Source organism: Bubalus bubalis, chromosome 16 (assembly GCF_019923935.1).
Source record: "Bubalus bubalis isolate 160015118507 breed Murrah chromosome 16, NDDB_SH_1, whole genome shotgun sequence".
NCBI classification, from domain to species: domain Eukaryota; kingdom Metazoa; phylum Chordata; class Mammalia; order Artiodactyla; family Bovidae; genus Bubalus; species Bubalus bubalis.
This window is the reverse complement of record NC_059172.1, coordinates 56,827,541-56,848,195: the sequence shown is the minus strand read 5'-3', so window position 1 is coordinate 56,848,195 and position 20,655 is coordinate 56,827,541. Positions and strand designations below refer to the sequence as shown.

At 52.5% G+C, this 20,655-nt stretch overlaps 1 protein-coding gene across 2 annotated transcripts in view; it reads right to left on the bottom strand.

Annotated features, from left to right (window-relative positions):
- The window catches only part of TMPRSS13 (transmembrane serine protease 13), a 32,743-nt gene extending 15,392 nt beyond the window's left edge, over nucleotides 1-17,351 (bottom strand). The window contains exons 1-6 of one of the 2 annotated variants that reach the window (XM_006044715.4): nucleotides 17,183-17,351; nucleotides 5,545-5,779; nucleotides 4,370-4,474; nucleotides 1,660-1,698; nucleotides 1,432-1,554; nucleotides 387-516 (exon numbers count right to left, since the gene is read on the bottom strand). In XM_006044715.4, the coding sequence (XP_006044777.1) occupies nucleotides 387-516; nucleotides 1,432-1,554; nucleotides 1,660-1,698; nucleotides 4,370-4,474; nucleotides 5,545-5,779; nucleotides 17,183-17,203 (653 nt within the window). In that variant the 5' untranslated portion in view covers nucleotides 17,204-17,351. The remainder of the gene's footprint in view (nucleotides 1-386; nucleotides 517-1,431; nucleotides 1,555-1,659; nucleotides 1,699-4,369; nucleotides 4,475-5,544; nucleotides 5,780-17,182) is intronic. The other variant, XM_006044716.4, reaches the window with a different exon arrangement.
- Between the last annotated feature and the right edge of the window lie 3,304 nt (nucleotides 17,352-20,655).

The following is a 20,655-nucleotide window of genomic DNA, read 5'->3' as shown; positions in this document are numbered from 1 at the left end:
CAGTGAAGGGTTTGCCCAGCCTGAGCTGCTAGTTATCAGATGTGAGAAGACAAGACCTGCCCAAATGCACACCCACCTCACAAGGCCACCGCGACCATTGAATGTGCTCATGGGCATGAGGGTGCTTTGATGCAAAGAACCGTATAGGAGTGCCATCCTGCTGCATATCTGCAAATAACTACTTTGGCCTCCTGTAAACAGCTTGCCCCCAGACCTGGGCTCCCCAGGCTACTGTTCCTTTGAATAACTCGAGGGCACTATGAGCTCGTGACCTCAGCCCTGGTCCCCAAGAGTCTTCTTGGTATGAGTGACCCTCAATGAGCCTGAGATGCCCGTGTGAAAAGTCTGAGACGTCCCTGAAGCGGGGACTGGTGGGGAAGGTGTACCTCTCGAAACCCAGCTGCTGGCAGGTCTTCTGCGAATAGGAGTCATTCCAGCTGTCACTGCAGACGGGAAGCCACTGATGGGAGGATCCAGAGTAGACTTTAAGCAGAGACTTGTCCCAGTCAAACCTCACTGCCGGTCAAGAAAAGGGCAAGGTGGGTCCTCAACACCAGGAGGCTCCAAGTTCTTGAGGAATGAACCGAGTGAGGCTCTGAGATGCTCCTTCCCCAGGCTTCTTGCTGAGGCCTTGCAAACATCTGGGATCTTGGCCGGGGACAGGATAGCCATCAGCCAGTGCTCAGAGCCCAAGATGCTCGGTGAGGGCAGAGCCAAGGCAAGGGGTTGGAGCAGAGCAGAGAGCTCTCTGTCCAACAGGACCCAGGAGCCTTTGCTGGGAGAAGGGGTGAGCACTGCCAGGAGGCATCACCCCAAGAGGGCAGTGACGTGCCCAAATAAGAGTGTGACAAGGGGAACCTTGATCCAACTGAGTGCTCACTAGACCTGCGCAGTCACAGATGGATGTGGTCATGGGCAAGGACACACGTATGCACACGGGTGGAAGGGGCAGGTTATGTACCCACAGACACCCACATCAATGCTGTACATAGACGACGCTTGTAAAAACACCACTTAAAGAGGTCTTTGTCTCATCTGCGGCTTCATTTACAAACTGACCTTCATGAAACCACAGATGTGGCAGGTCAGAGGTTACCTGCTGGGCAAAGAGAAGGGGTACATGGACAGGGCTTTGGACCCCACACTTGTCTCCAGCTGCAGAGCAGCTCTGCTTTGCTGGGAGCTGTCAGATTTTATTTGAGAAGCACTTATCTTGTCCAATCCACACATTTTGCAAATTAAGAAACTGAAGCCCAGAGAAGGTAAGTGATTCGCCCAAGTCACACTCAAAGCCAGGTTCCAGAACCCAGTCTATTATGACTAGAACCTAGATCCTCTAGGTCTCTGTCCATCACCTCCCATTTGAGCTGAAACCCAGTTTGCAGCCCCAGAGTGCACGCACGAACACACGCACACATCCAACCTCCTTACCACAGCCCAGCTCATCACTCTTCAGCTTACAGTCCTCGACTCCATCACAGCGCACAGCGTGACTAGGACAGCTCTCTCTTGGCTCTTTGTAATTGACCTCTGTGTGGCCCCGCCAGAAGTAAACTGAAAAAAAAAAAAAAAGACATGAAGCAGAAGCTGGGTCATTGCTAGCCCCAGAGAGACATGACACAATGCAGCCCAAGGCCCTGGGGGTTCTGAGACACCGACCTGCAATCCCTCTTGGGCTCTGGGGTTCTCGTCCCCCATCTGTATGGAGAGAAAGGCTGCTCAGGAATGCTCTGGAATGTTCCAGAAAGCTCCTGCAAGCAGGACAGCACCAGGCAAACTCAAAAGCAGCCACTCAGAGAGAGAGAGAGAGAGTAAGGGAGGGAGGTATGGAGATGGATAGTACTCCAGAAGCTCTCCTGCCCTACGTGCTGCCCAGAGTGTTCAGAGAAATCCTCCTTTTCAGTATCCCGGAGGCCCCTTCTCAGACCCCATCCAGCATCCCCACCATCTCTATGCGCTGCAGGTCGAGGCACACACATCTGCAGCCACTGCCTGTCCCATCTTCTCAGAAGTTGTCCTTCCAGCCTCAAAAGCTCCTAGATTTTCTTCCACCTCCCTCTTCTCTAAGCAAGAGCTATCCCCTAGGCTCAGTTCTTGCCCCACTGCTTGTCTCAAGGCCTTTAACTGTCTTCCCAGGGACTTCCCTGGTGGTCCAGCGCTTGGGAATCCACCTGCCAATGCAGGGACACAGGTTCGATCCCTGGTCCAGGAAGATCCCACCTGCCTCAGGGTAACTAAGCCTGCGAGCCACAACTACTGAGCCTGCACACCCTAGAGCCCGTGCTCCAGACCAAGAGAAGCCACGGCAATGAGACGCCTGTGTACCGCAGCCAAAGAGAGTAGCCCGCCGCTTGTCACAACTAGAGAAAGCCCACACACGGAAATGAAGACCCAGTGCAGCCAAAAATAAATAAAAAAGTGTCTTCCCACTCAGCAAGCAACTCTAGGTGGCTGATTCCCGAATGCACAAGTTGGGTTGAAAAGCCGACAGCTTTACAAACCATATGTGAGCATCAGCTCCGCAACTTCCTAAGAGCTCTTTCCATACTGGGAGTTGTCATGCCTCCTGCCTGGAAACTCCTCACCTTGGATGCCTGAGGAAGCCCAGGGTCTGACCCCTTACCCTGCCTCTTGTCTGCAACCTGTTTCTCAGCCCTGACCCCCGCCTCTGTCGCTGGCCCCACTGTGCTGTCACGCCAGCTGGAGGTCACCCTGTGTGACTGCTCCTCCCTGGTTCAGACACCAGTCCCCCTAACCTGCTGGACTTCCCCTCCTCCTGTGCCCTGGTCTTTCTACCCATGCTCACCCCGGACACGGAGGCTCCTGGGATCGCCTTGATGTGTAGCAGAGAGCTCTCAGGAGGCGGGGGCTCTAGTCCTGACCACATTGCCAAGCTGCTCAGTGACCACCTCCCCGGGAAGTCCAGAGGTCAGGGGACTTCAGGAAATGCTGTGAAATCATGTTGAGAGCCCCCCTGCCCAGCTTGCCCTCTCACCTCCCCCAGGATTATTTCCTGCTGCTCTCTGTGCACTGCCAGGGTCCTCCCCTGGAGCGTGTGCCCTGTGTGGGGAAGGGAGGGAACAGGGTCGAGCATCCTGGTGGGAGGCTCACATGGAGGCCACGAGGCAGGCTCTGTGCTGACACCTTCATGGGCATTGTCAGGCAGGTGGGGAAACTGAGGCTCAGGAAGTTCATTAACTTAAGTGGCTGAGCCGGGATGCTGCAGCAGGTCTATCTAGTCCTAAAGCTGTACTTGTAACCAGCTACTTCTTTCCCATGATTCTCTTCCTCAAACAGCCCTGCCAGCTGGGTGTTTCCCTGCAGTCACCCAGCCCGCCCTTCACCGCACTGTGCAGCCTCTGTAACAGAATCCTCACCCCTCCGCCTGGCACTTCAAGCTCTCTACAATGTGGCCCAGCCGTGCCCAACCCAAGGACAGCCTGCAGGTCCCCAGATGAGTATTCACCCTGGTGAATCGGGTCCCTCCCCATGCCAACTTGCTCATTTGCCCCCACACACACTTCCTGCAGCTGCTCATCCCGCTTAGATGTCCTGCCCAGGAGATCCTCCCCTCCCTGCCATCTTCTGGGGCCTCATCTGGCCCCCAGCCTTCAGGAGCTGTCCCCTGCCTCCATACCCACACAGCTGTCCTCTCTTCCTGATGGTAATACTCAAATCCACTTGGCCTTAATAATTTCCATCTCTGTCCCCCAGGGGACTGTACTCGCCCCGAGGACTGGGGGGTACAGTGGGTACTCCCCTTTGCTTCCCGCTAAGGTTTGCCACTGTGCTGGGCTTAGAGCAGACACCCCCGCAGGGAGCCCTGGCACAGGTCCTGAGTGTCTTTTCCAGAAGAGGGTGTGGATTTCAGGGAGATTGGACCCCTGAACACTTGATCTCATTGACCAAAAATGCCCAAGGGGCCTTTACCTCATCAAAGTTTTAAATGCTTGTTTTTTAAATAACTCACATTTTTAGAGTGGGATTTTGTGTCAGGCACTGTGCCATTAGCTCATTTATTCCTCATAACCCAGTGAAATCTTCAGGATATTTTACTAAGCACATGTTAACTTGAATGAATGAATGGATTTAATCCCATTTGAAGACATAGAAACTGAGCTCAGACTGGTGAACTACTACAGAAGGGGCCCACTCCCAGTTCCTCTGACTTCCCACCCTCTCAACCCACCCACCTCCAGGGGGCCTGGAGGTGCCAGGGTTCAAGGCCACTTGTAGGAGGGTCCCTCTGTGGACACAGCAGCCAGTGTATGTTCCCCACTCTTGTCTCCCTGCTGAGTGCATGCATCCCCCAACCCCTCTCCACCCTGCGAGGACCAGGGGCCAGCCTTGCTCCCTCTGTTAAACTCACATAGGATGATGAGCGACACCACGAGGGCGATGAGAAGAAGGACACATCCGATGAGCAGCAGCCGCTTCTGGCCCTCCTGCCAGGTGAACTTGGGCAAGGTGATACCTAGGAGCAGGCCAGCAGCAGGGGAGGGTGAGACTGTGAGAGGGGAGTCCGGCAGAGAAGAGACGGGGTAGGGAAAGAAGGCTGGTCCAGGAGGACCCAGTTGGGCCCTCTCCACCCAGCATATGGTACATCCCTGCCTGATACCAAGTTCCCTTTTACTTAGCATCTATTATGGGCCCGTTAGGCATTTGTGTGTGGTATCTTATTTAATTCTGACAGCAACTGTGTGAACTGGGCATTATTATACTCATTTTATAGATGGGGAAGCTGAGGTTCAAGGAAGTTAAATGACTTGCTCAGGGTTACTTGGTTAGTGAGTGTCAGAACAGGGATTCAAATGAAATGTGTTTGATGCCAAAGGTCTCTACACCAAAGTGCCTCATTGACTCTTCAGAGGGCAAGATGAGCCCCAGATCTGAGATCCTTCTCCAGGCCTGTTTGTACTGGGGCAGACTGAACTCGAGGGCAAGAGGAGGGCAAAGTTGGGATGGGGGCAAAAGGGCTGCTTCATTAAGGGCAGAGCCAGTCCCTGAGGTCCATTTGGCATATCCCCGTATGGGCTGAATCATAATGGCCAGCTTGGGAAGTTGGGGGTGGGGAGTGCCTGCCTGATCAGAATCTTTCCCTTTGTTCCTCCACCCACAGATAGGCCCTTGATCATCGCTGTACTCCCATGTTGACCCCAGCTTCCCTGGCAGACCCTCCAGGGCAGCTGTAGGAAAGAGGCCTGGTTTCTAACCAGGAGCTCGGGTTCTCAAAATCTGCACCTTGACCCAGTATGTGCAGCCTCCAAAGTCATACCTGCTTTGTTGGTCCTGATTTCTTATGCTTTACCACATTCACCCCAATTTCCCACTGTCTTGGGTTTGTGTGTCATGGTTCCTTTCTGCCCCCACCTCCCAGGTCCCCCACTGCCCATCCAGACCATTCCCCCTCCTTCCCAGACATTGTCATCCAAGAACAGAGGAGAAGCAGAGAGGGCCCAACTTGGAGATTCACCCGCACCACACCCGCTCCGCCTTTGGGTGGCTTCCCTGTCCCTCTTGCCTTCTCTGCAGGAGTCCCCTTACCTGGGCTCTCCCTGGCGGCCCTGGCGGCTGGTGTGGGCCCGGCAGGAGATGCATGGACAGGGACAGTCCCCACTGGTGTGGCTTTGACAAGGTACACTCGAGTTGGAGATGATGTCGTGAGTGGTGACATGGTAGACGAGGACCTGCCAGACGATGACCTGGAAAGTGATGCCCGGGCTGCGGGTGCTCGGCCCGGGGATGCCCGGGGTGGAGGTGTCCTTGCCGGGGAGGCATTCTGAAAGCAGATCGAAGGCTGTCCCTCAGGCTGCTCCTCTATTAACTCATCCAGCAGTCAGCCCTGCTGACCCAGGAGACAGAGGTCCTGGGGCAGGTGTCTAAGAGGTGAGCAGAGCCCCCAAACAGGGAAGAGAGTGTCTGAGGATGGAATGAAAGCTCAGAGCCTGCTGTCCCCAACTCCCTGTGGTCTCTCCCCTTACAGAGAGGTGGGGAGAGAGCACTGGGCCATCTGCCTAGAGCATGGGGCATCTGCTTTGGCTGTATGTGTCTGTGCTGTGCTGTGCTAAGTCACTTCAGTCCAACTCTGTGTGATCCTATGGACTGTAGCCCGCCAGGCTGCTCTGTCCATGGGATTCTCCAGACAAGAATACTGGAGTGAGTTGCCATGCCCTCCTCCAGGGGCGACATGTGTCTAGGGACCCTCAAAAAAGAGGCTGCTGGACCAGACCTCACTCTGAGCTAGGAGTTACCACCCTTTCTTTCCTCTTCACTCCCCGGCACCCCATCCTTAGATTATAAAACATCATTCTTACTTTGAGCTGTCATCAAAAAGTGTGAGAAGCACTGCTTAAGAAAAGCCCTGACCTGCCTTGTTCTCCCCTTTTCTCAGTAACAAGGGAACTCGTGCGCACTCACACACACAAACACACATACACACACACAACAATACAACAGGAGAGGTAGAATGCAGGGGAAGAAGGTGACCAAGGTCCTTAACCTTATTCAGCTATAGGAGAAGTGATTCATTCATTTAGATTTAGCACTTTAATCTGTAGTTTCAGAGGACTTAACACGCTTTACATGTATTTACTCACTCGATCTTGAGAAACAACCCTATGAGGAGAGAACTCTGATTATCCCTATTGTGCAGCCAGGGAAACAGAAGCAGAGAGATTGATAAAACTTGATCAAACTCTCATGTGTTTGAGAGCCAGAGCCAGGATGTGAGCCCAGAAAGTTGGGCTCTGAAGGTCATGTTCAACCAGGAGGCTTTGCAGCCTCTCTCAGGAGGGAGGTGAGCATTAAAGCAGCTGCGGCCAGAGCAGGTGATCCACGAACACCAGCGCTGTTCCTCCGTGGAGAGCCTAAGACTTTGGGTGCACTCAGTTTGGGACTGGGAGTTGGTGAGCAGCCAGGACTGATGGAAAGTCTTCGAGCAGGCTCTGGTGGCAGCCACGCCCTGGTCTGTAGAACGCCCAGGCCCTATCACCAGATTAGGCCTCCTCTCTCCTCTCCCTGGCCCCTTACAGAGGTCTCTGCCTTCCCTCGCACCACCTCTGCCTTCTAAGCCCGTGTAGGAGTCCCCAGCACAGCAGGCGGAGCTGGGGGCTAGCCTGGCCTAGGGGGTCACGTCTGCCTCTCATTCTCATTTTTGCTGAACGTTAACTGAACACCAAGGAGGGCAATGGGGGAGCAGCAGGAAGTGGGGGAGCTGGGACCTGTGCTCAGGGTCCCTGCGCTGGGGGTACAGTCAGCAGGGCTGTGAGGAGGGGATGGGCTCTGGACCTCAGGCACCTCCTTTTCATCTTTCACCTACCACTGTGCTTAAATGCATTTGACATTATTAGTAAGCAGCCCGGTTACTAAAAAGTTCTGCTTATTAGAACATCAGACTCAAGTCAACACTATCAAGCCTACCAGACAGGGTTAGTTTTTTTTAAACTCCATCTTCTAAGAGTCAGAGGTAATGGATTTAGTTACTTCTTTGTTTTTCTGGAGGCTGTGAGATGAATCCAAGAAGGAATGTCACGTCCCTGACTGTACTCAGCTTGCCAGGGGCAGGGACCAGGAGCGACTATCCCAGGAGTCACTAGTCACTGGGGTTCACTGACAGATGTGGGTAAATACACATGGTCCAGATGCCCCAGCCAGTAGAGCGACACACGCGTGTGTGTTTAGGGACGTGAAGAGCACCTGCAGCAGCTGCTGATCCAGGTGAACCAGAGCTCAAATTTCCCTCCTACCCGCATTGTCTAGAGGCTAGAGCTCCACAGAACAAAGACAGGTTATGCCCCCGGAAGCCTCAAGGACAACAGGACAGGAGTTGGAGCAGGGAGAGGAGGGGAGAATGTGTGTAAATGCACAAGCCTCTGTTCGCAGCACTGGCTTTGGTGTCAGGCAGACCTGGGCCCCAGTCCTAGGTCTCACCCGAGGTGCGACTTTGGACAAGTCCCTCAACTTTCCTTTTTCTTAATTTGTAGAATAGGTCTAATCATCCTGAGGATTCAATGAGATAAGGAAATCTCTGGCCTGTGTCCAGCAGGAAATGGTCATTCCTCGCCCCCTTTGCACTGGCGCACCCAGCACCCACCATGCTGAGATTTAACAGCCCTGGGGCATGACCAGAGGGCTACAAGGTGGGGTGAGCTCATCTTTGGAGAAAGAGGGAACTGGACAAAGACCAGACCAAGGTCCTACCATGAGAGGGACAAGCTCAGGCTGGGCAGGGTCCCGTCCTTCCTTCCCACCAGTCACCCAAGCCTCAGCACCTGCTCGGGACCTTGGCATGGCGGCATCCCCACTGACCTACCAGGCCTCCGTCTGTGATGCTCATAATATAAGTTTATCCCCACCTCAGGGGAAATTCCCATAACTCAAGACAATAATATGATAATAGCTCCCAGTGAGTGGTACTTTAAGGTTTACAATAAACCTGCGTATCTGTGGCCTCCTGGGGTCCTCGCTCCATCCCTGGGAGGTTGACACATTTAGAAGCCCATTTTGTAGATGAGGAATCCAAGGCCCAGAGCACAGATTGCCCAGAACCCCATAGTCCGGAACTGCCACAAACCTGCGTGCATCTGAGTCCCCTGCCTCCTTGAGTCATCAGCCGGAGGCTCCTGGCACATCTTCTCTCTGAACCCTGTGCATGGGCTGCTTGTTCTGCATCTGTGACGTGGCCTGAGAATCGGGCCTGGGGCCTTGCAGGGCTGGGAGCACCAGAGGGGATCTGGGGGTGCAGCCAGGGGTTTCTATAGGGATCTCGACCTTGTGGAACTTTCTGGTGGGAAACAGTGTTGGTCCCAGTGGTCTGTCAGGATCTTGGGTGGAACCTGGTAGTCAGGAGCCCTCCAGTACTCTTGAAGCCAGGTGGTAATTCTGGGAAAGTGACTTAACTTCTGTACATCTTGGTTTCCTCATCTGTACAGTGAGCTGGTCACCCTGCCTCATAGCATTGCAGTGATGGGTGATGAATGTAGAGTAAGCGCTTGGTGACCGTCACGCTTAGTGATGGCAGGTGGGTAGGTGTCTGTTTGTTTGTTAAAGATACTGGGCTTCAGATGGAAAAATCTGTGTTCAAATATGACGACATCCATGCCTAACTGGCTCGGGCAGGTGAGTTAACCCTTCAGAATCTGTCTCCCCACGTGCAAAATGGGACTGATCTTGTCTCCTTCCCCCAGATAAGCAAGGAATCAACATGACAGAGCCCGGTTTATAAATGCTCATCACTGTAACAAATTTAACAGCCCATCAGACGTCTTACTTGATCCCATTTCAACCTCATAACAGCTTTCGTGGTTGGTATTATTAACTCCATTTTACAGATTTCAAAACTGAGCTTCAACGTGGTTGAGAATATGCCCAAATTCACATCTCAGTTAATTGATGGGCTTGGATTCTCACCAGGCCCCCTCAGAGCAAGTAGAATCTGGCCCCAGAATATCAATAAGGCCCACAGTAACTTCCTGCTTTTCTTCAGGGTTTACAATTTGCAAAGAGCTTTTATACCCTTTATTCCATTTTTAACAAGGCTCTTAGTTAACAAGCTGGACAGAAATTTTTATCTCCAGTTTATACATGAGGAAACTGGGGTTCAGAGGGACTCAAGAGCATGCCTAAAACCTCTAAAAGCATTAGTGGTCTTGGGATTTGATCACAAGCTTCTGATCCTGTTACCCCATCATGATGGGCAGGGGCTGCATAAGAGAGAAAGGGCTGAGAGGCCTGCAGTGGCGAAGGCCCAGAGGAAGATGGGGGTGCGTAGACCTGGGGGAGGCTGGAGGGAACAGGGGCCAGGGAGGCAGAGCAGCAGGCTGAGAGCAGCCATGGGAGGCAGGGTCCCTGTCCCCGATGCTGGCTTCACTCACAGGTAAGTCCCAACTTGCCCACCCTAGGCCTTGACCAGCAGGAAGCAGAGATGAGCTGAGCCCTGGGGTCCTGGCAGGAGACCTACCTGGGTCCCTCTTCTCTGAGTCTAGAGGGAGGTGGGACCTGTAAGATGGAACCAACCCCAGGGGCTCGGTGCCCAAGGAGCCATGTGGAAGGGTGAGTCGTCTCCAGTCAGACTCTTTCAAACTGTTGACTCTGGGCCTTGGTGGCCCAGCACAAAGACTTCCCAGGGTTGGGAGATGGGAGCTGGGGGTGGAGGAGAAGCTGGGGGAAGGGGAGAAAGAGTGATACCCCAGCAGGGGCTGGAGGCCCCAGGGGCACAAGCGCTCTAATGTCGGACAGGGTAGGAGGCAGGCGGAGAATTTCTGAGTCCGCGGACCAGGGACCTCCAGGTGCCAGACAGAGCGGCCCATGTGGGGAGCCACCCAAGTGTGTCCCCCTAGCAGGGACAGAGGATGAAAGTGCGACCCCAAGACCAGAGGAACACAGCGTCAGAGACAGGCCGTTGACTCCGTCTTCCTGACTCCAGACATCACAGGACATGCTAGGTATTCTCATTTTCTGGGACCCCCAGAACAGGAGGTTCCATGGCCGCTGACTGCCTGACACTCCACCTTCCCGGAAGTCCTTCCTGATGTCTAGCCTACTAGAGCAGTAACTCATTTCCTTTCCTCAATTCTTGGAGAGCAGTTGCTGAGGTTCCAGCATCCCTCCTGGAGGCCTGACCTCACCCTCAGGGCAGATCGGGGAGGAGACTTCCTGCCCCCGGTCCTGGACACAAGGTGCAGAGCCCGGGCCTGAACCGGCCTGACTCCTGGCCTTGGCCCGTGAGCAGCAGACCCAGGAATGGAACTTAGAGGACCAAGGCCCAGGCTCTCTACAACCTACCTGCGGACCAGAGGCTCCTCTGCCTTCCCTGGGAGGGAGGGGGACAGGGCAGAGCTGAAGCCTGGGTGACTCAGGGCCATTTCCCTGGCTTAGCATTGCCAATCCTAAGGCATTTCTTCCTATCTAACCCTATCCACCCCTGGCATGGTCTCTGGGTTTACCCCCTCAGTAAATAGAGCTATGAACCCTCACCATCTTATGGACCAGGCCTACATCCCAGGTGGCCACTGATGCCAACTGCCTGTGTCTCTGCAGCTCCCAGGGACCCCTACTCAAAACTCATCCAGTCCCCTCAAGATGTTCTGGGGCAGGAGGAGGGAGGCAGGGCCGGGGTCCGCGGGAAGGCAGTGGGGATGGGCCAGGGAGAGGGCTGACAAGAGCAGGCCCAGCCCTGGGCCCTGGGGCTCTTTCCAAGCACTTTCCTGGCCAGGAGTTGCTGAGGATTATTATGCCCATTTTACAGACAAGAAAGTAGAGGCCCTAATTATTTGTATGCTTTGCTCAAAGTTGCTCAGGTACGTCTTGTCTAATTGCAGAACAGGGACTAAAACTAGAGACCTGCCCTCTGTACCAACTGCGTCCGGGGTAGAGTCACCATGGCTCCTGGGTCAGGGTTAGGGTTTCCTGCCGCAGCTCTGCCCTGGCCCCTTACCTGGTGGGGATGGGAGTGAGCTAACAAGCCCCCGGGTATGTCCTACCCTTGGCCTCTCTGCATCTCCTGCAGGCCCAGCCAGAGGTGCCAGGGAGGCAGGGGCCTCTGGCCGTGCTGAGTGATGTCACAGTCACTCTCAGATTGCTTCATCTCAGCAGTTATGTGGCTGCCACTGTGGACTGTGCCCTGGGCTTTCTGCAGCGACAGTTATTTACCCACAGACGACAGCCTGCACTCTGTGCGTCACTCAGAGCCCCGGGCAGCACAGGGAAAAGTACCCTTTAATAACATCTCACGCTAGACTTAAGAATGTCCGCCTGCAATAGAGATGCAGACGTGGAGAACGGACTTGTGGGCACAGGAGGGGAAGAAGAGGGTGGGACGAACTGAGAGAGTCGTGCTGGTTGGTGCTAAGTCGCTTCAGTCGTATCCGACTCTTTGCGACCTCATGGACCGTGGCCCATAGACCCCTCTGTCCATAGCATTCTTCAGGCAAGAATACTGCAGTGGGTTGCCATGCCCTCCTCCAGAGGATCCTCCCGACCTGCATCTCTCACGTCTCCTGGGTTGGCAGCGGGTTCTTTACCACTAGTGCCACCTGAGAAGCCCCGAGAGGGCAGCAGTGGCATATATACACAGCCATGTGCATAACGCAGGGAGCTCAGCCAGGTGATCTGTGATGACCTGGAGAGGTGGGGTGGCAGAGAGGCCTAGAGGGAGGGGATTTGTTGTTGTTCAGTTGCCCAGTCATGTCTGACTCTTTGCGACCCCATGCACTGCAGCATGCCGGGGGCGGGTGGAGGGGGGATATATGTATACATATAACTAATTCAGATTGCTGTACAGCAGACAATAACACAACATTGTGAAGCAATTATACTCCAATTTTTAAAACTAAATTTAATTTTTATTAAAAAAAAAAAAGGTCCACCTGCAGCAACTTGAACATGTCTTCAGGGCCAAGGGCAGGTCCATCAGGGCCCTTCAAGTCCAGCCCGGACTGACTGAGCCTCCCTCCTTAGCCCTGGGCTGTGCTCTAGGCTGCCTACAGACTAGAAGCATCTTGAAATCCCCCTAGTCCAACCCATTTTCCTACTGCTGAGGTCATTAAGGCCCAGAAAGGCAGTGTGACTTGCCGAAGGTCACACAGCCGGTGGGGGCAGCGCCAGGATCAGAATCCGGACCTTCTGACTCCTGTCCTCAGGCTGCTGACCACCTCCAGGCTCTCCCTAACTGCCCGCCCCTTAACAAGTTCAGAAAAGGAAGGACTCTTCACTAGCTTTAGGCCCCTGTGGCAGTGTTGCTCTTCCAGGGATCCTGAGCATCAGGGAGGTTCGAGGGGTGGGCACCCCAGCACTCCAGGCTAGGCAGGAAGAGATGGTCCCAGACCCCTGCAGAAGCCAGGATACCAAGAAAGATCAGGAGCCCTTTAACAACACCCAAAAAGCTCCCTGGCTTATTGGGAGCCTGGGGAGCCCCTGGGCCACGTCAGGGGAGCTTGAACGCCCTCCAACATGAACTGGACTGGATCAGAGAGGTTCAGGGTTCTTTCCATTCCCACTGCCCAAGCCAGACTTCATCGCATCTCCAGTACACAGGGCTGACTCCTCCCCTCCCTTCCCTGGACCCGGAGAAACCCCACAAATACAGGGCCCTCAGAACACAGGCAGATTCCCTATTTCCTCCCACCCAGCTCCCAGCACCTGCTCCCCGCCCCACACAAAAAATGTTAGCCTCCTGGGCCTGAGGCAGCCTGGAATTAAACTGGGCTCCAGAACAAGGAGCCGGAGCTGTGAGGCGCCCCTCGGCCCATGCACCGAAGGCACCAGGGAATCTTGCTTCTGCTCTGAACCAGCTCTGTGACCTGAGGGATAACGGCATTCCTTTCTGGAGCTGGCAACTTTACACAATGAAGGGATTGAACAATCAGCTGTTTTCCAGAGACAGACTCACCCTCTGAGACTGACCTTATGGTTTCTGGGGCATGTGGGGCAGGGGGAAGGCAGGAAGGGATACTCAGGGAGTTTGGGGTGGACATGTACACACTGCCACATTTTAAATGGATAACCAATAAGGACCTACTGTCTAGCACAGAGAACTCTGCTCAATGTTATGTGGCAGCCTGGATGGGATGGCAGTTTGGGGGAGAATGGATACATGTATATGTATGGCTGAGTCCCTTCTCTGTTCACCGGAAACTATCACAATGTTGTTTGTTACTGGGCTGGTATACCCCAATGCAAAATAAAAAATTTAAAAATACATTAAAAAAAACAACCAGCCATTTTCAGACAAGTTTCTACAGAGCATCCCAAGTTCTGTGGAGACGCCTTGGAATCCAGCTTAGTAAGTAAAAGTCTTCAAGTCCTTTATCCCACTTCAAACAGAACAGATTAACTTTTCAGTTTGAAACAATGGGTTCCAGATAAGATTTCATCTGAATGAAAGAGGCTGCTGCTACAAAGAACTTGAAAATTGCCAGCGTGATTGGGAGCCAAAATTCCTTCTAGTTTATGATGCCTCTTAAACGTTTGAAAAAGCTGGGGATCCCTATTAGGCCAAAATCAAAACACCTTCCTATTCATTCATTAATTAAATAGTTCAAAGAGTATTGAGTACTCCCTATTGCCAAGCAAACAATGTTTGGTTTCCCAGGAACTTGGTTCCTCAGTTTCTCCTTATGTCCCCTCTCTGCCAATGCAAGTGTGTTGACACAGTTCAGGGTTGGTATGAATGGGAGCCCCGTGGGCAGTCCTGGGTATTGCTACCTTATCACAGACTCTACCTGGCATTACCAAGGCCTCCACTTGGCTGACAAAGCCCAGGGTTCCCTGTGCTAGCTTCTCTCATGCCCCAGTTCAGCACCCTCCCTGCCTGGGTGGGCACCATCCACCCCCATTGTTGCCGTACCAAGAGGAAGCTGTTTTGCCAAAACACGTACCCAAGACACTTAAGCTAAGTGGCTATTGTTACATCATTCAGTCTTCCTGCCCAGCACCCAGCCTGGAGCCCCGTACACACACCCCCCAACATTCACGCTCACATTTGCCAGATCACAGGGACAACACAGGGGGAGGCAAGGCAGGATGGGCTTGGTGGAAGGCTGCTCAGCACCAATGCCAACACGGAACCCAGAGGTCTCAGGTGAGGGCTGCATACCTGCAGGGACGAAGGGCAGGTGCCAGAGGTCCTAGGGGGTGCCCACACTTTAGGGTCTAGGGAATGGCAGAGTCACCTAAGCCTACTGTCTGCCATCTTGGGAACCTGACAAGCCTTCTGTAGAGAGGCTGCCTCATCCTGGACCAGACTTGGGATCTCCAGCCATTCTCAAGTCCATTGCATCCGTGGTCTTGGAAAACCTGCTCCACTTTAAGTAGACCCAGGAGGGGAAAATCCAGTCTACAGAGAATTGTTGCTTTATCAGTGGGTCTATTTCTGTCTTTCTTTAATAAATGTGACACTTCTTTAAGGATTAAGAATGTGATGCCTTATGAAAAAACACAAAATACACACTGTTTTTTAAGAATAAATGTGCATCTCCATTGTGGCACATTTGTAATTCCACTCTATGTGATTCCAGAGACTGTCATGGAACCAGGAAAGGGCTTTGGGGCAATGTGTCCAACCCTCTCATTTTGTAAGTGGGGAAACTGAAGAACAGAGAACAGAAGATATTTGTCCAAATTTAGAGGAACTAGGACTAGACCCTAGACAATGATGATGAAGATGACAATAAATCTTAGCTATGAATATATGTCTACCTCTATATCTATATGTATCTAACTATGCTAGACATTCTCGTCAAAGAGCCTTATTAGGTGAAAGACACTGTTCTAAGACTTCTTGAAGTAGATACTACATTGGTTCCATTTCACAGATGAAGAAACTAAGGTGCAGAAAGGTTAAGTAATTGGTTCAAAGTCACAGCTGACCAGGAACCTAGTCAGTGTTCTGTCCACCACACCCTACAGCTTCTCCTTTGAATACAAAGAAGCTCCGAGTCTTCTCTGCCTTCTTTCCAAGATTCCCCTGAAGTCCCAACCAGCTCACAGAGAAGCTTCATCAGGCCGAAGTGCATTGGCCACCATCTTTCTCACTACTCTATGAAGCTGATGGTCAAAAAGTACAATGCATCTTTCTACAACGGAGTCCTCAGGGAGAAGGCACAGCCTTGGATGATCAATTACTCCCACTTTGCTCTTATTCAATTTCATTTGTATTAAGAAACCCACTGCAGATAAGATTAAAACCCTCAGGAAGCTCTCTCTGTCCCCTCCTCAGGCTCACAATCTTGGCAGTTCCACCTTAAATAAAGGGACAAGTCTAAGAACCCTAATTAAGGAAGCAATTGTTCAGTTCTTTCATTCCAAGTTAAGTTAGGACAGCCTCCCAGAGTGAACATGGCACCTGCCATACGTGTGTCATTTATTCCATCAATAATGAAAAGCCTGCACTCCATCCTATGCCCCTCCCGTGACCTTCCATGTTGGTCCCTAACTCTGGAGAGGTGAGCTTCCTAGCAGGTATCACCCCCCACCCATCACCCTGTCCCAGGGACTGACCCTTCTGGTAGCTTCTGTTCTCACCCCTCTTGTCTAGGAGCCATGAGGTTTAGGTTCCCAGCAAGTTATCAAGGAACATGACCCACAGCTGAGACCACGGGTTCACTTTCCCCATACTTCAGACAAAAACTCCCTCTGCATTACCCTTACTGCTCACCAGAGGCTCCAATGACCCCCAGAAGCCTAGGGTCAAATGACCTTGGTGAGGCAGAGACATGAGCCAAGAAGTCCAGAGCAGAGGGCAGGAGAGAAAACCTGGGACAGAAAAGTCAAGAAGGAGCTGGAAAAAAAATGACGGGAGAGATGATGGTAAAGTGTGCAGAAACACTTCTGGGGTTCAGAACGGACCACAAGCCCACTGTTGACCAGAACATAGGCTTCCGTTCCAGAGGTGGCCCATCCTTCCCCAAGTCCTAGATTCCACCACATCAATAGAGAACAGAAGGTGGAGATGAGCAGAAAATAAGACCCGAGGAGAAGTTAGAGCACAAGAGGAATGTCCCTCAAGAAAAGAAAGCTGAGCTGAGGAATTGTTGAACCAAAGCTTTGGAAGCCTTCAGATGTACATGGCTGGCTTTTCCGCAGAGGACAGTTGGCTGCTCTCTACCACCAAAAGCAGAAGAGGAAAGTCACCTTGGTTGTAGCAGAAGGAATCATGGTTAGACATAAGGAACACTTTCCAAGCGTGACAATTATGGAGGCTCAAAATAATGACCAAGGGAAGTTGAAAAAGCCCCTTGAAGATCTTAAATGCACATAGAAAGTCACCTTTTTCAGGATGGTTTAGTGAGGGAGTTACCCAAGATAAACTTGAAGCTTGGTTAGAATGCTATTAATAATTTTTTTGTGATTCTCAAACCAGCAAAGACTTCCCAAGAGCACACACACTGGCTGGGGTTCTCAGGGACCACAGAGTGGGAACCCGGGATCCAGCCACAGAGCCCAGGGGGGTGCTTCCTGACCGCTTTCCAAATCCCATCAGCTTCTCCTCCCATGCGGCCCCTTCTACGAATTGTGATAAAGCAGGCTGCCCGAGTAGCTGCCAAGTAGCTCCTAGAAAAGGCACCTTCAATTTCCTCTGAAACCCAAGGCGCACACGGGTGCCCATGCCACACCTAGCTGCCAGAACCTTCCCTGCTTTTCCTGTGCTAGGAGGTTCCGGCCAGAGGTCCCCAGACGCACTCACCCGGCAGCTGTCCCTTTCCATGGTCTCCCAAGGGCTGAAGCCTCCGGACTCAGCTGGTGTCGAAGGGAAGATCCATGTTGGCCTCTGGCGTCCCAGGCATGTAGGGAAAAAGGGGGCTGGAACTGAGTGCCGCCCCCCACCCCGCCCCCCCCGCAGCTGGGTGGGGAAGCTGGTTGGGACATGTGAAGTAATCCCGTGTATGAACAACAGCGCAGAACTAGCCAGACCTGTCCCCTGCCCCTCCTCCAAGGCCTCCCCAGTTACTCAGCAAATGCCAAATACCCGGAGGATGAAGCTACCTTTATTCCTAAAGCTGCCCCCACAAAGTCAGCTGTGGGGGAGAACAGGGGTTCCAGATTGCCTCTTTCAGAAGGGGATTCTGGAGAGATATAATGGCCCAAAATGTCCTCGCAGCACCTGTGAGGATGATCTTAGCCCTGCCAACCTCGGCTCCTAAAAGAGGTGCTTCTGAGCCCTCTGAGGTATGATCCTGTCCCCATGGGGATTGGTCAAGCTCGGAGGCCCACCACGGCAGGACAGTGTGAACCTTCATCTGCAAGGACCGCATGTCCACATCTCAAATCAGGACATGTGGTCTGGCAAAAAGAATTTTTTTTTTTTGCTTATTTCTATAAAAACGCTAAAGGAAATTAAATCAAACGGCTTCTAATTATGCACATAATGAATTGCCTCTATTGAAAATGATAAAATGTTATGAAACAAGACATCAAAACCAGTGCAAATAAAACATACAAATGTTTTGAAGGGAAAAGGTTCCAAGAAATCCTAGGGTGACTCATGGTTCCATACCTCTGCCCTATACTGTCAAAAGAAGTCGAGTCTAAAGAAACAGCAAGAGGAGCCGGAAAGGGTTACTTAGCACCTCCACACCCAGCTGAGCTGCTGAGAACAGCAGAAGGCGAGCTTCAGGAAGAACCTTCCAGACTCTGAGTATTTGGAGCACAAAGATCATAGAACTGCAGATCTTTTAGAGCCTGAAGGAAGCCAAGAGTTCATCTAGTGATTCAATCTCCTCACTTTACAGACGGACAACCAGAGAGCCAAGAGCCTGAGGAATCTGTACAAGTCACATCTAACAAACAAAAGCAACAGCAGAAATAATAAGGTGCTGTGTATCCTACCAAATGCTTCACATACAGTGATGCGTTTAATCCCTGCAACAATCCTATTCACCCATCCTTCACTCATGCATTGAACAAATACGTGTTAAGGGCTTCTTATGTTCCTGGCACCATTTTAAGTGCTGGGGACTCATAAACAAAATAAGTGAAGGCCCCTGCCCTATGGCACTGGCATTTGGAGGGTGGGACAGACAAAAATAATTAAAAAAATAAACAGATAGATAATAATGATGGTGATAGATAGAAGATACAGTGTGTTAGAAAAGGGAGAGGGTCATAGAGCAAAACCAGGCAGGGAAGGAGACTGAGAGGGCTGGGGAGGCAAAATTACAATTCGAAACAAGAAGGTCAGGGAGGGCCTCATTGAGGGGACACTCAAGCAACAACAATGGATGTGACTACTATTCTCTCCATTTACATATAGGAAAATGGAAAGTTCTAGATCAGATTGGAAACCATTGGCTCCAAAGGTGCTTTGAGGGAAATCGAATTCAGAGGCAGAAGGATGGAGGAGAGGCATTCCGGAGGGCCCAGGCAGAGACCCCAGGGATCTCCAGATTTGGGTGATTTGGGGTGTCACTGCCCTGGCTCTCCAAAAGAACTCAGCTTTGGCCCCATCCCCTTCTTCCTCCCTCTACCAGCCTGCCATGGTAGAGGGACTCCTCCCATGTGATTATCCATTCCCAGTTCAGTTCAGTCGCTCAGTCATGTCCGACTCTTTGCGACCCCATGAATCGCAGCATGCCATTCCCAAGGAGATGCCAAATTGGGCCTTGTCTTCCCTCTTTCCTAGGGAGGCACCCACCCCCACTCAGGCCACCAGGGACTAAGGCTGGAGACTGGCATTGGGCCTTTCCTTCCATGCACCAGACTTGAGGACCCCCACTCTGTCCCCCAGGCAGACCACTGGCCTCCCAGGGTCACCCTTAACTTCATGTCATTCCCTGAAGGTCCCATCAGCCTCTGGTAAGAGCTCAGAGTTGGGGTTCTGGGCCAGCCTGGGGGGATGGGAACCCCAGCTCAGAGATAAAGGCCAGCTATGTGAACTTGGAGGTCTTCAGATTCACTCTCTGGAAGACGGTGGTGACACGTCCGCCCCTAGAGAATACGCCCAGCACTGTGAGGCTCTGGAGAGGTGTTGATTGTATTTCTTGCTCTGTTCTTTGGGTCCATCTCACAGGTTGTCTCAGCGTCCTTGCTGACCAAGCCTTAGGATCCACGTGGAAAGCTCCACCAGCCATTGGTTCAGCTCAATCAGTGCTGATGGCTCAACATCAAGCCCCGCAGTAGCTGCTGGGGTGTGGGTGGCAAAGAACAGAAGGGCGGGACCCTGCCCGGGGTCAAGGGGAACACGCAGTACATGTGCTGGGCCTGCGAGATGGGGCTGAGGGACACTGAGGCTTGAAATTCTTCACTGGTAGTTCTCCTCTTTCCAGAGGGGTAGGTGCTGGGCTGGCCTAAGGTCTGGACTCTCCCCCAACAGAACTGGCCTTGGGGAAGACCTATCTCTGCCCTCGGCTTCTGCACTTGCTTGTCTCCATAGAAGGAAGACACCTGGTCACACCGTCCTCAGTTCTCTCTGACCAGGGACCTGACCTTGACCACTTCCCACCCAGAGGCAAGCAGTGCAATGGACCCAGGTGTTCATTTGCTCTACCATTCATCTCCGCTGCAGTGGGGACCCCAGACCATCCGTAACCTCGTCCTTTCCTGCCTCTGGGTCATTTTCCTTCAGGGTGGAGGGAGTTTCACATAAAATATATCATCCATGCAAGCAAGCAAGTGCCTCAAGGCAACCCCAAGAGCGTGAAGAGTGACAGAAATCCCACTACTATTTTGAGACTAAACTCTTGGCACTCCACTTTCACAGCTGCTCCAGTTGCCACTACCCAGGTCCTTGTGCGCTCCTTCCTAGGGCTACAGTCTGGGAATCGAGGCTCTTAGCCATGCTATTTGCACCTGGTTGCCAATGGTCCTGGCTCCTGAATCCTTCAGCAGCCTCACTCCCGAATTTCTACCTTGCTTCCTCTGTGGAAACTCTGAGTGCCCTCCCTCCTAGGCACCCCACTTCTGGGCTTCTCCATCACTCAGAGCTCTGCAGAGGGGTTTCCCTTCAGGTCTAAGGGAAGCCAGGACACACAGACCACATACTTAGAGGCCAGGCAGAGAGGAGACACCAAGCCCACCCTCAAGGGAGTAAGTCACCAGGAGAGACCCCTTGGGTCAAGACACCTGTCCCACCCCAGAGTCTGTACTTCCCCCCTCAGCCCCTGCTCCCCATCCCCCATCCCTGAGTCCAGACCAGCAGGGCCACTGGCCCGGATCAACACC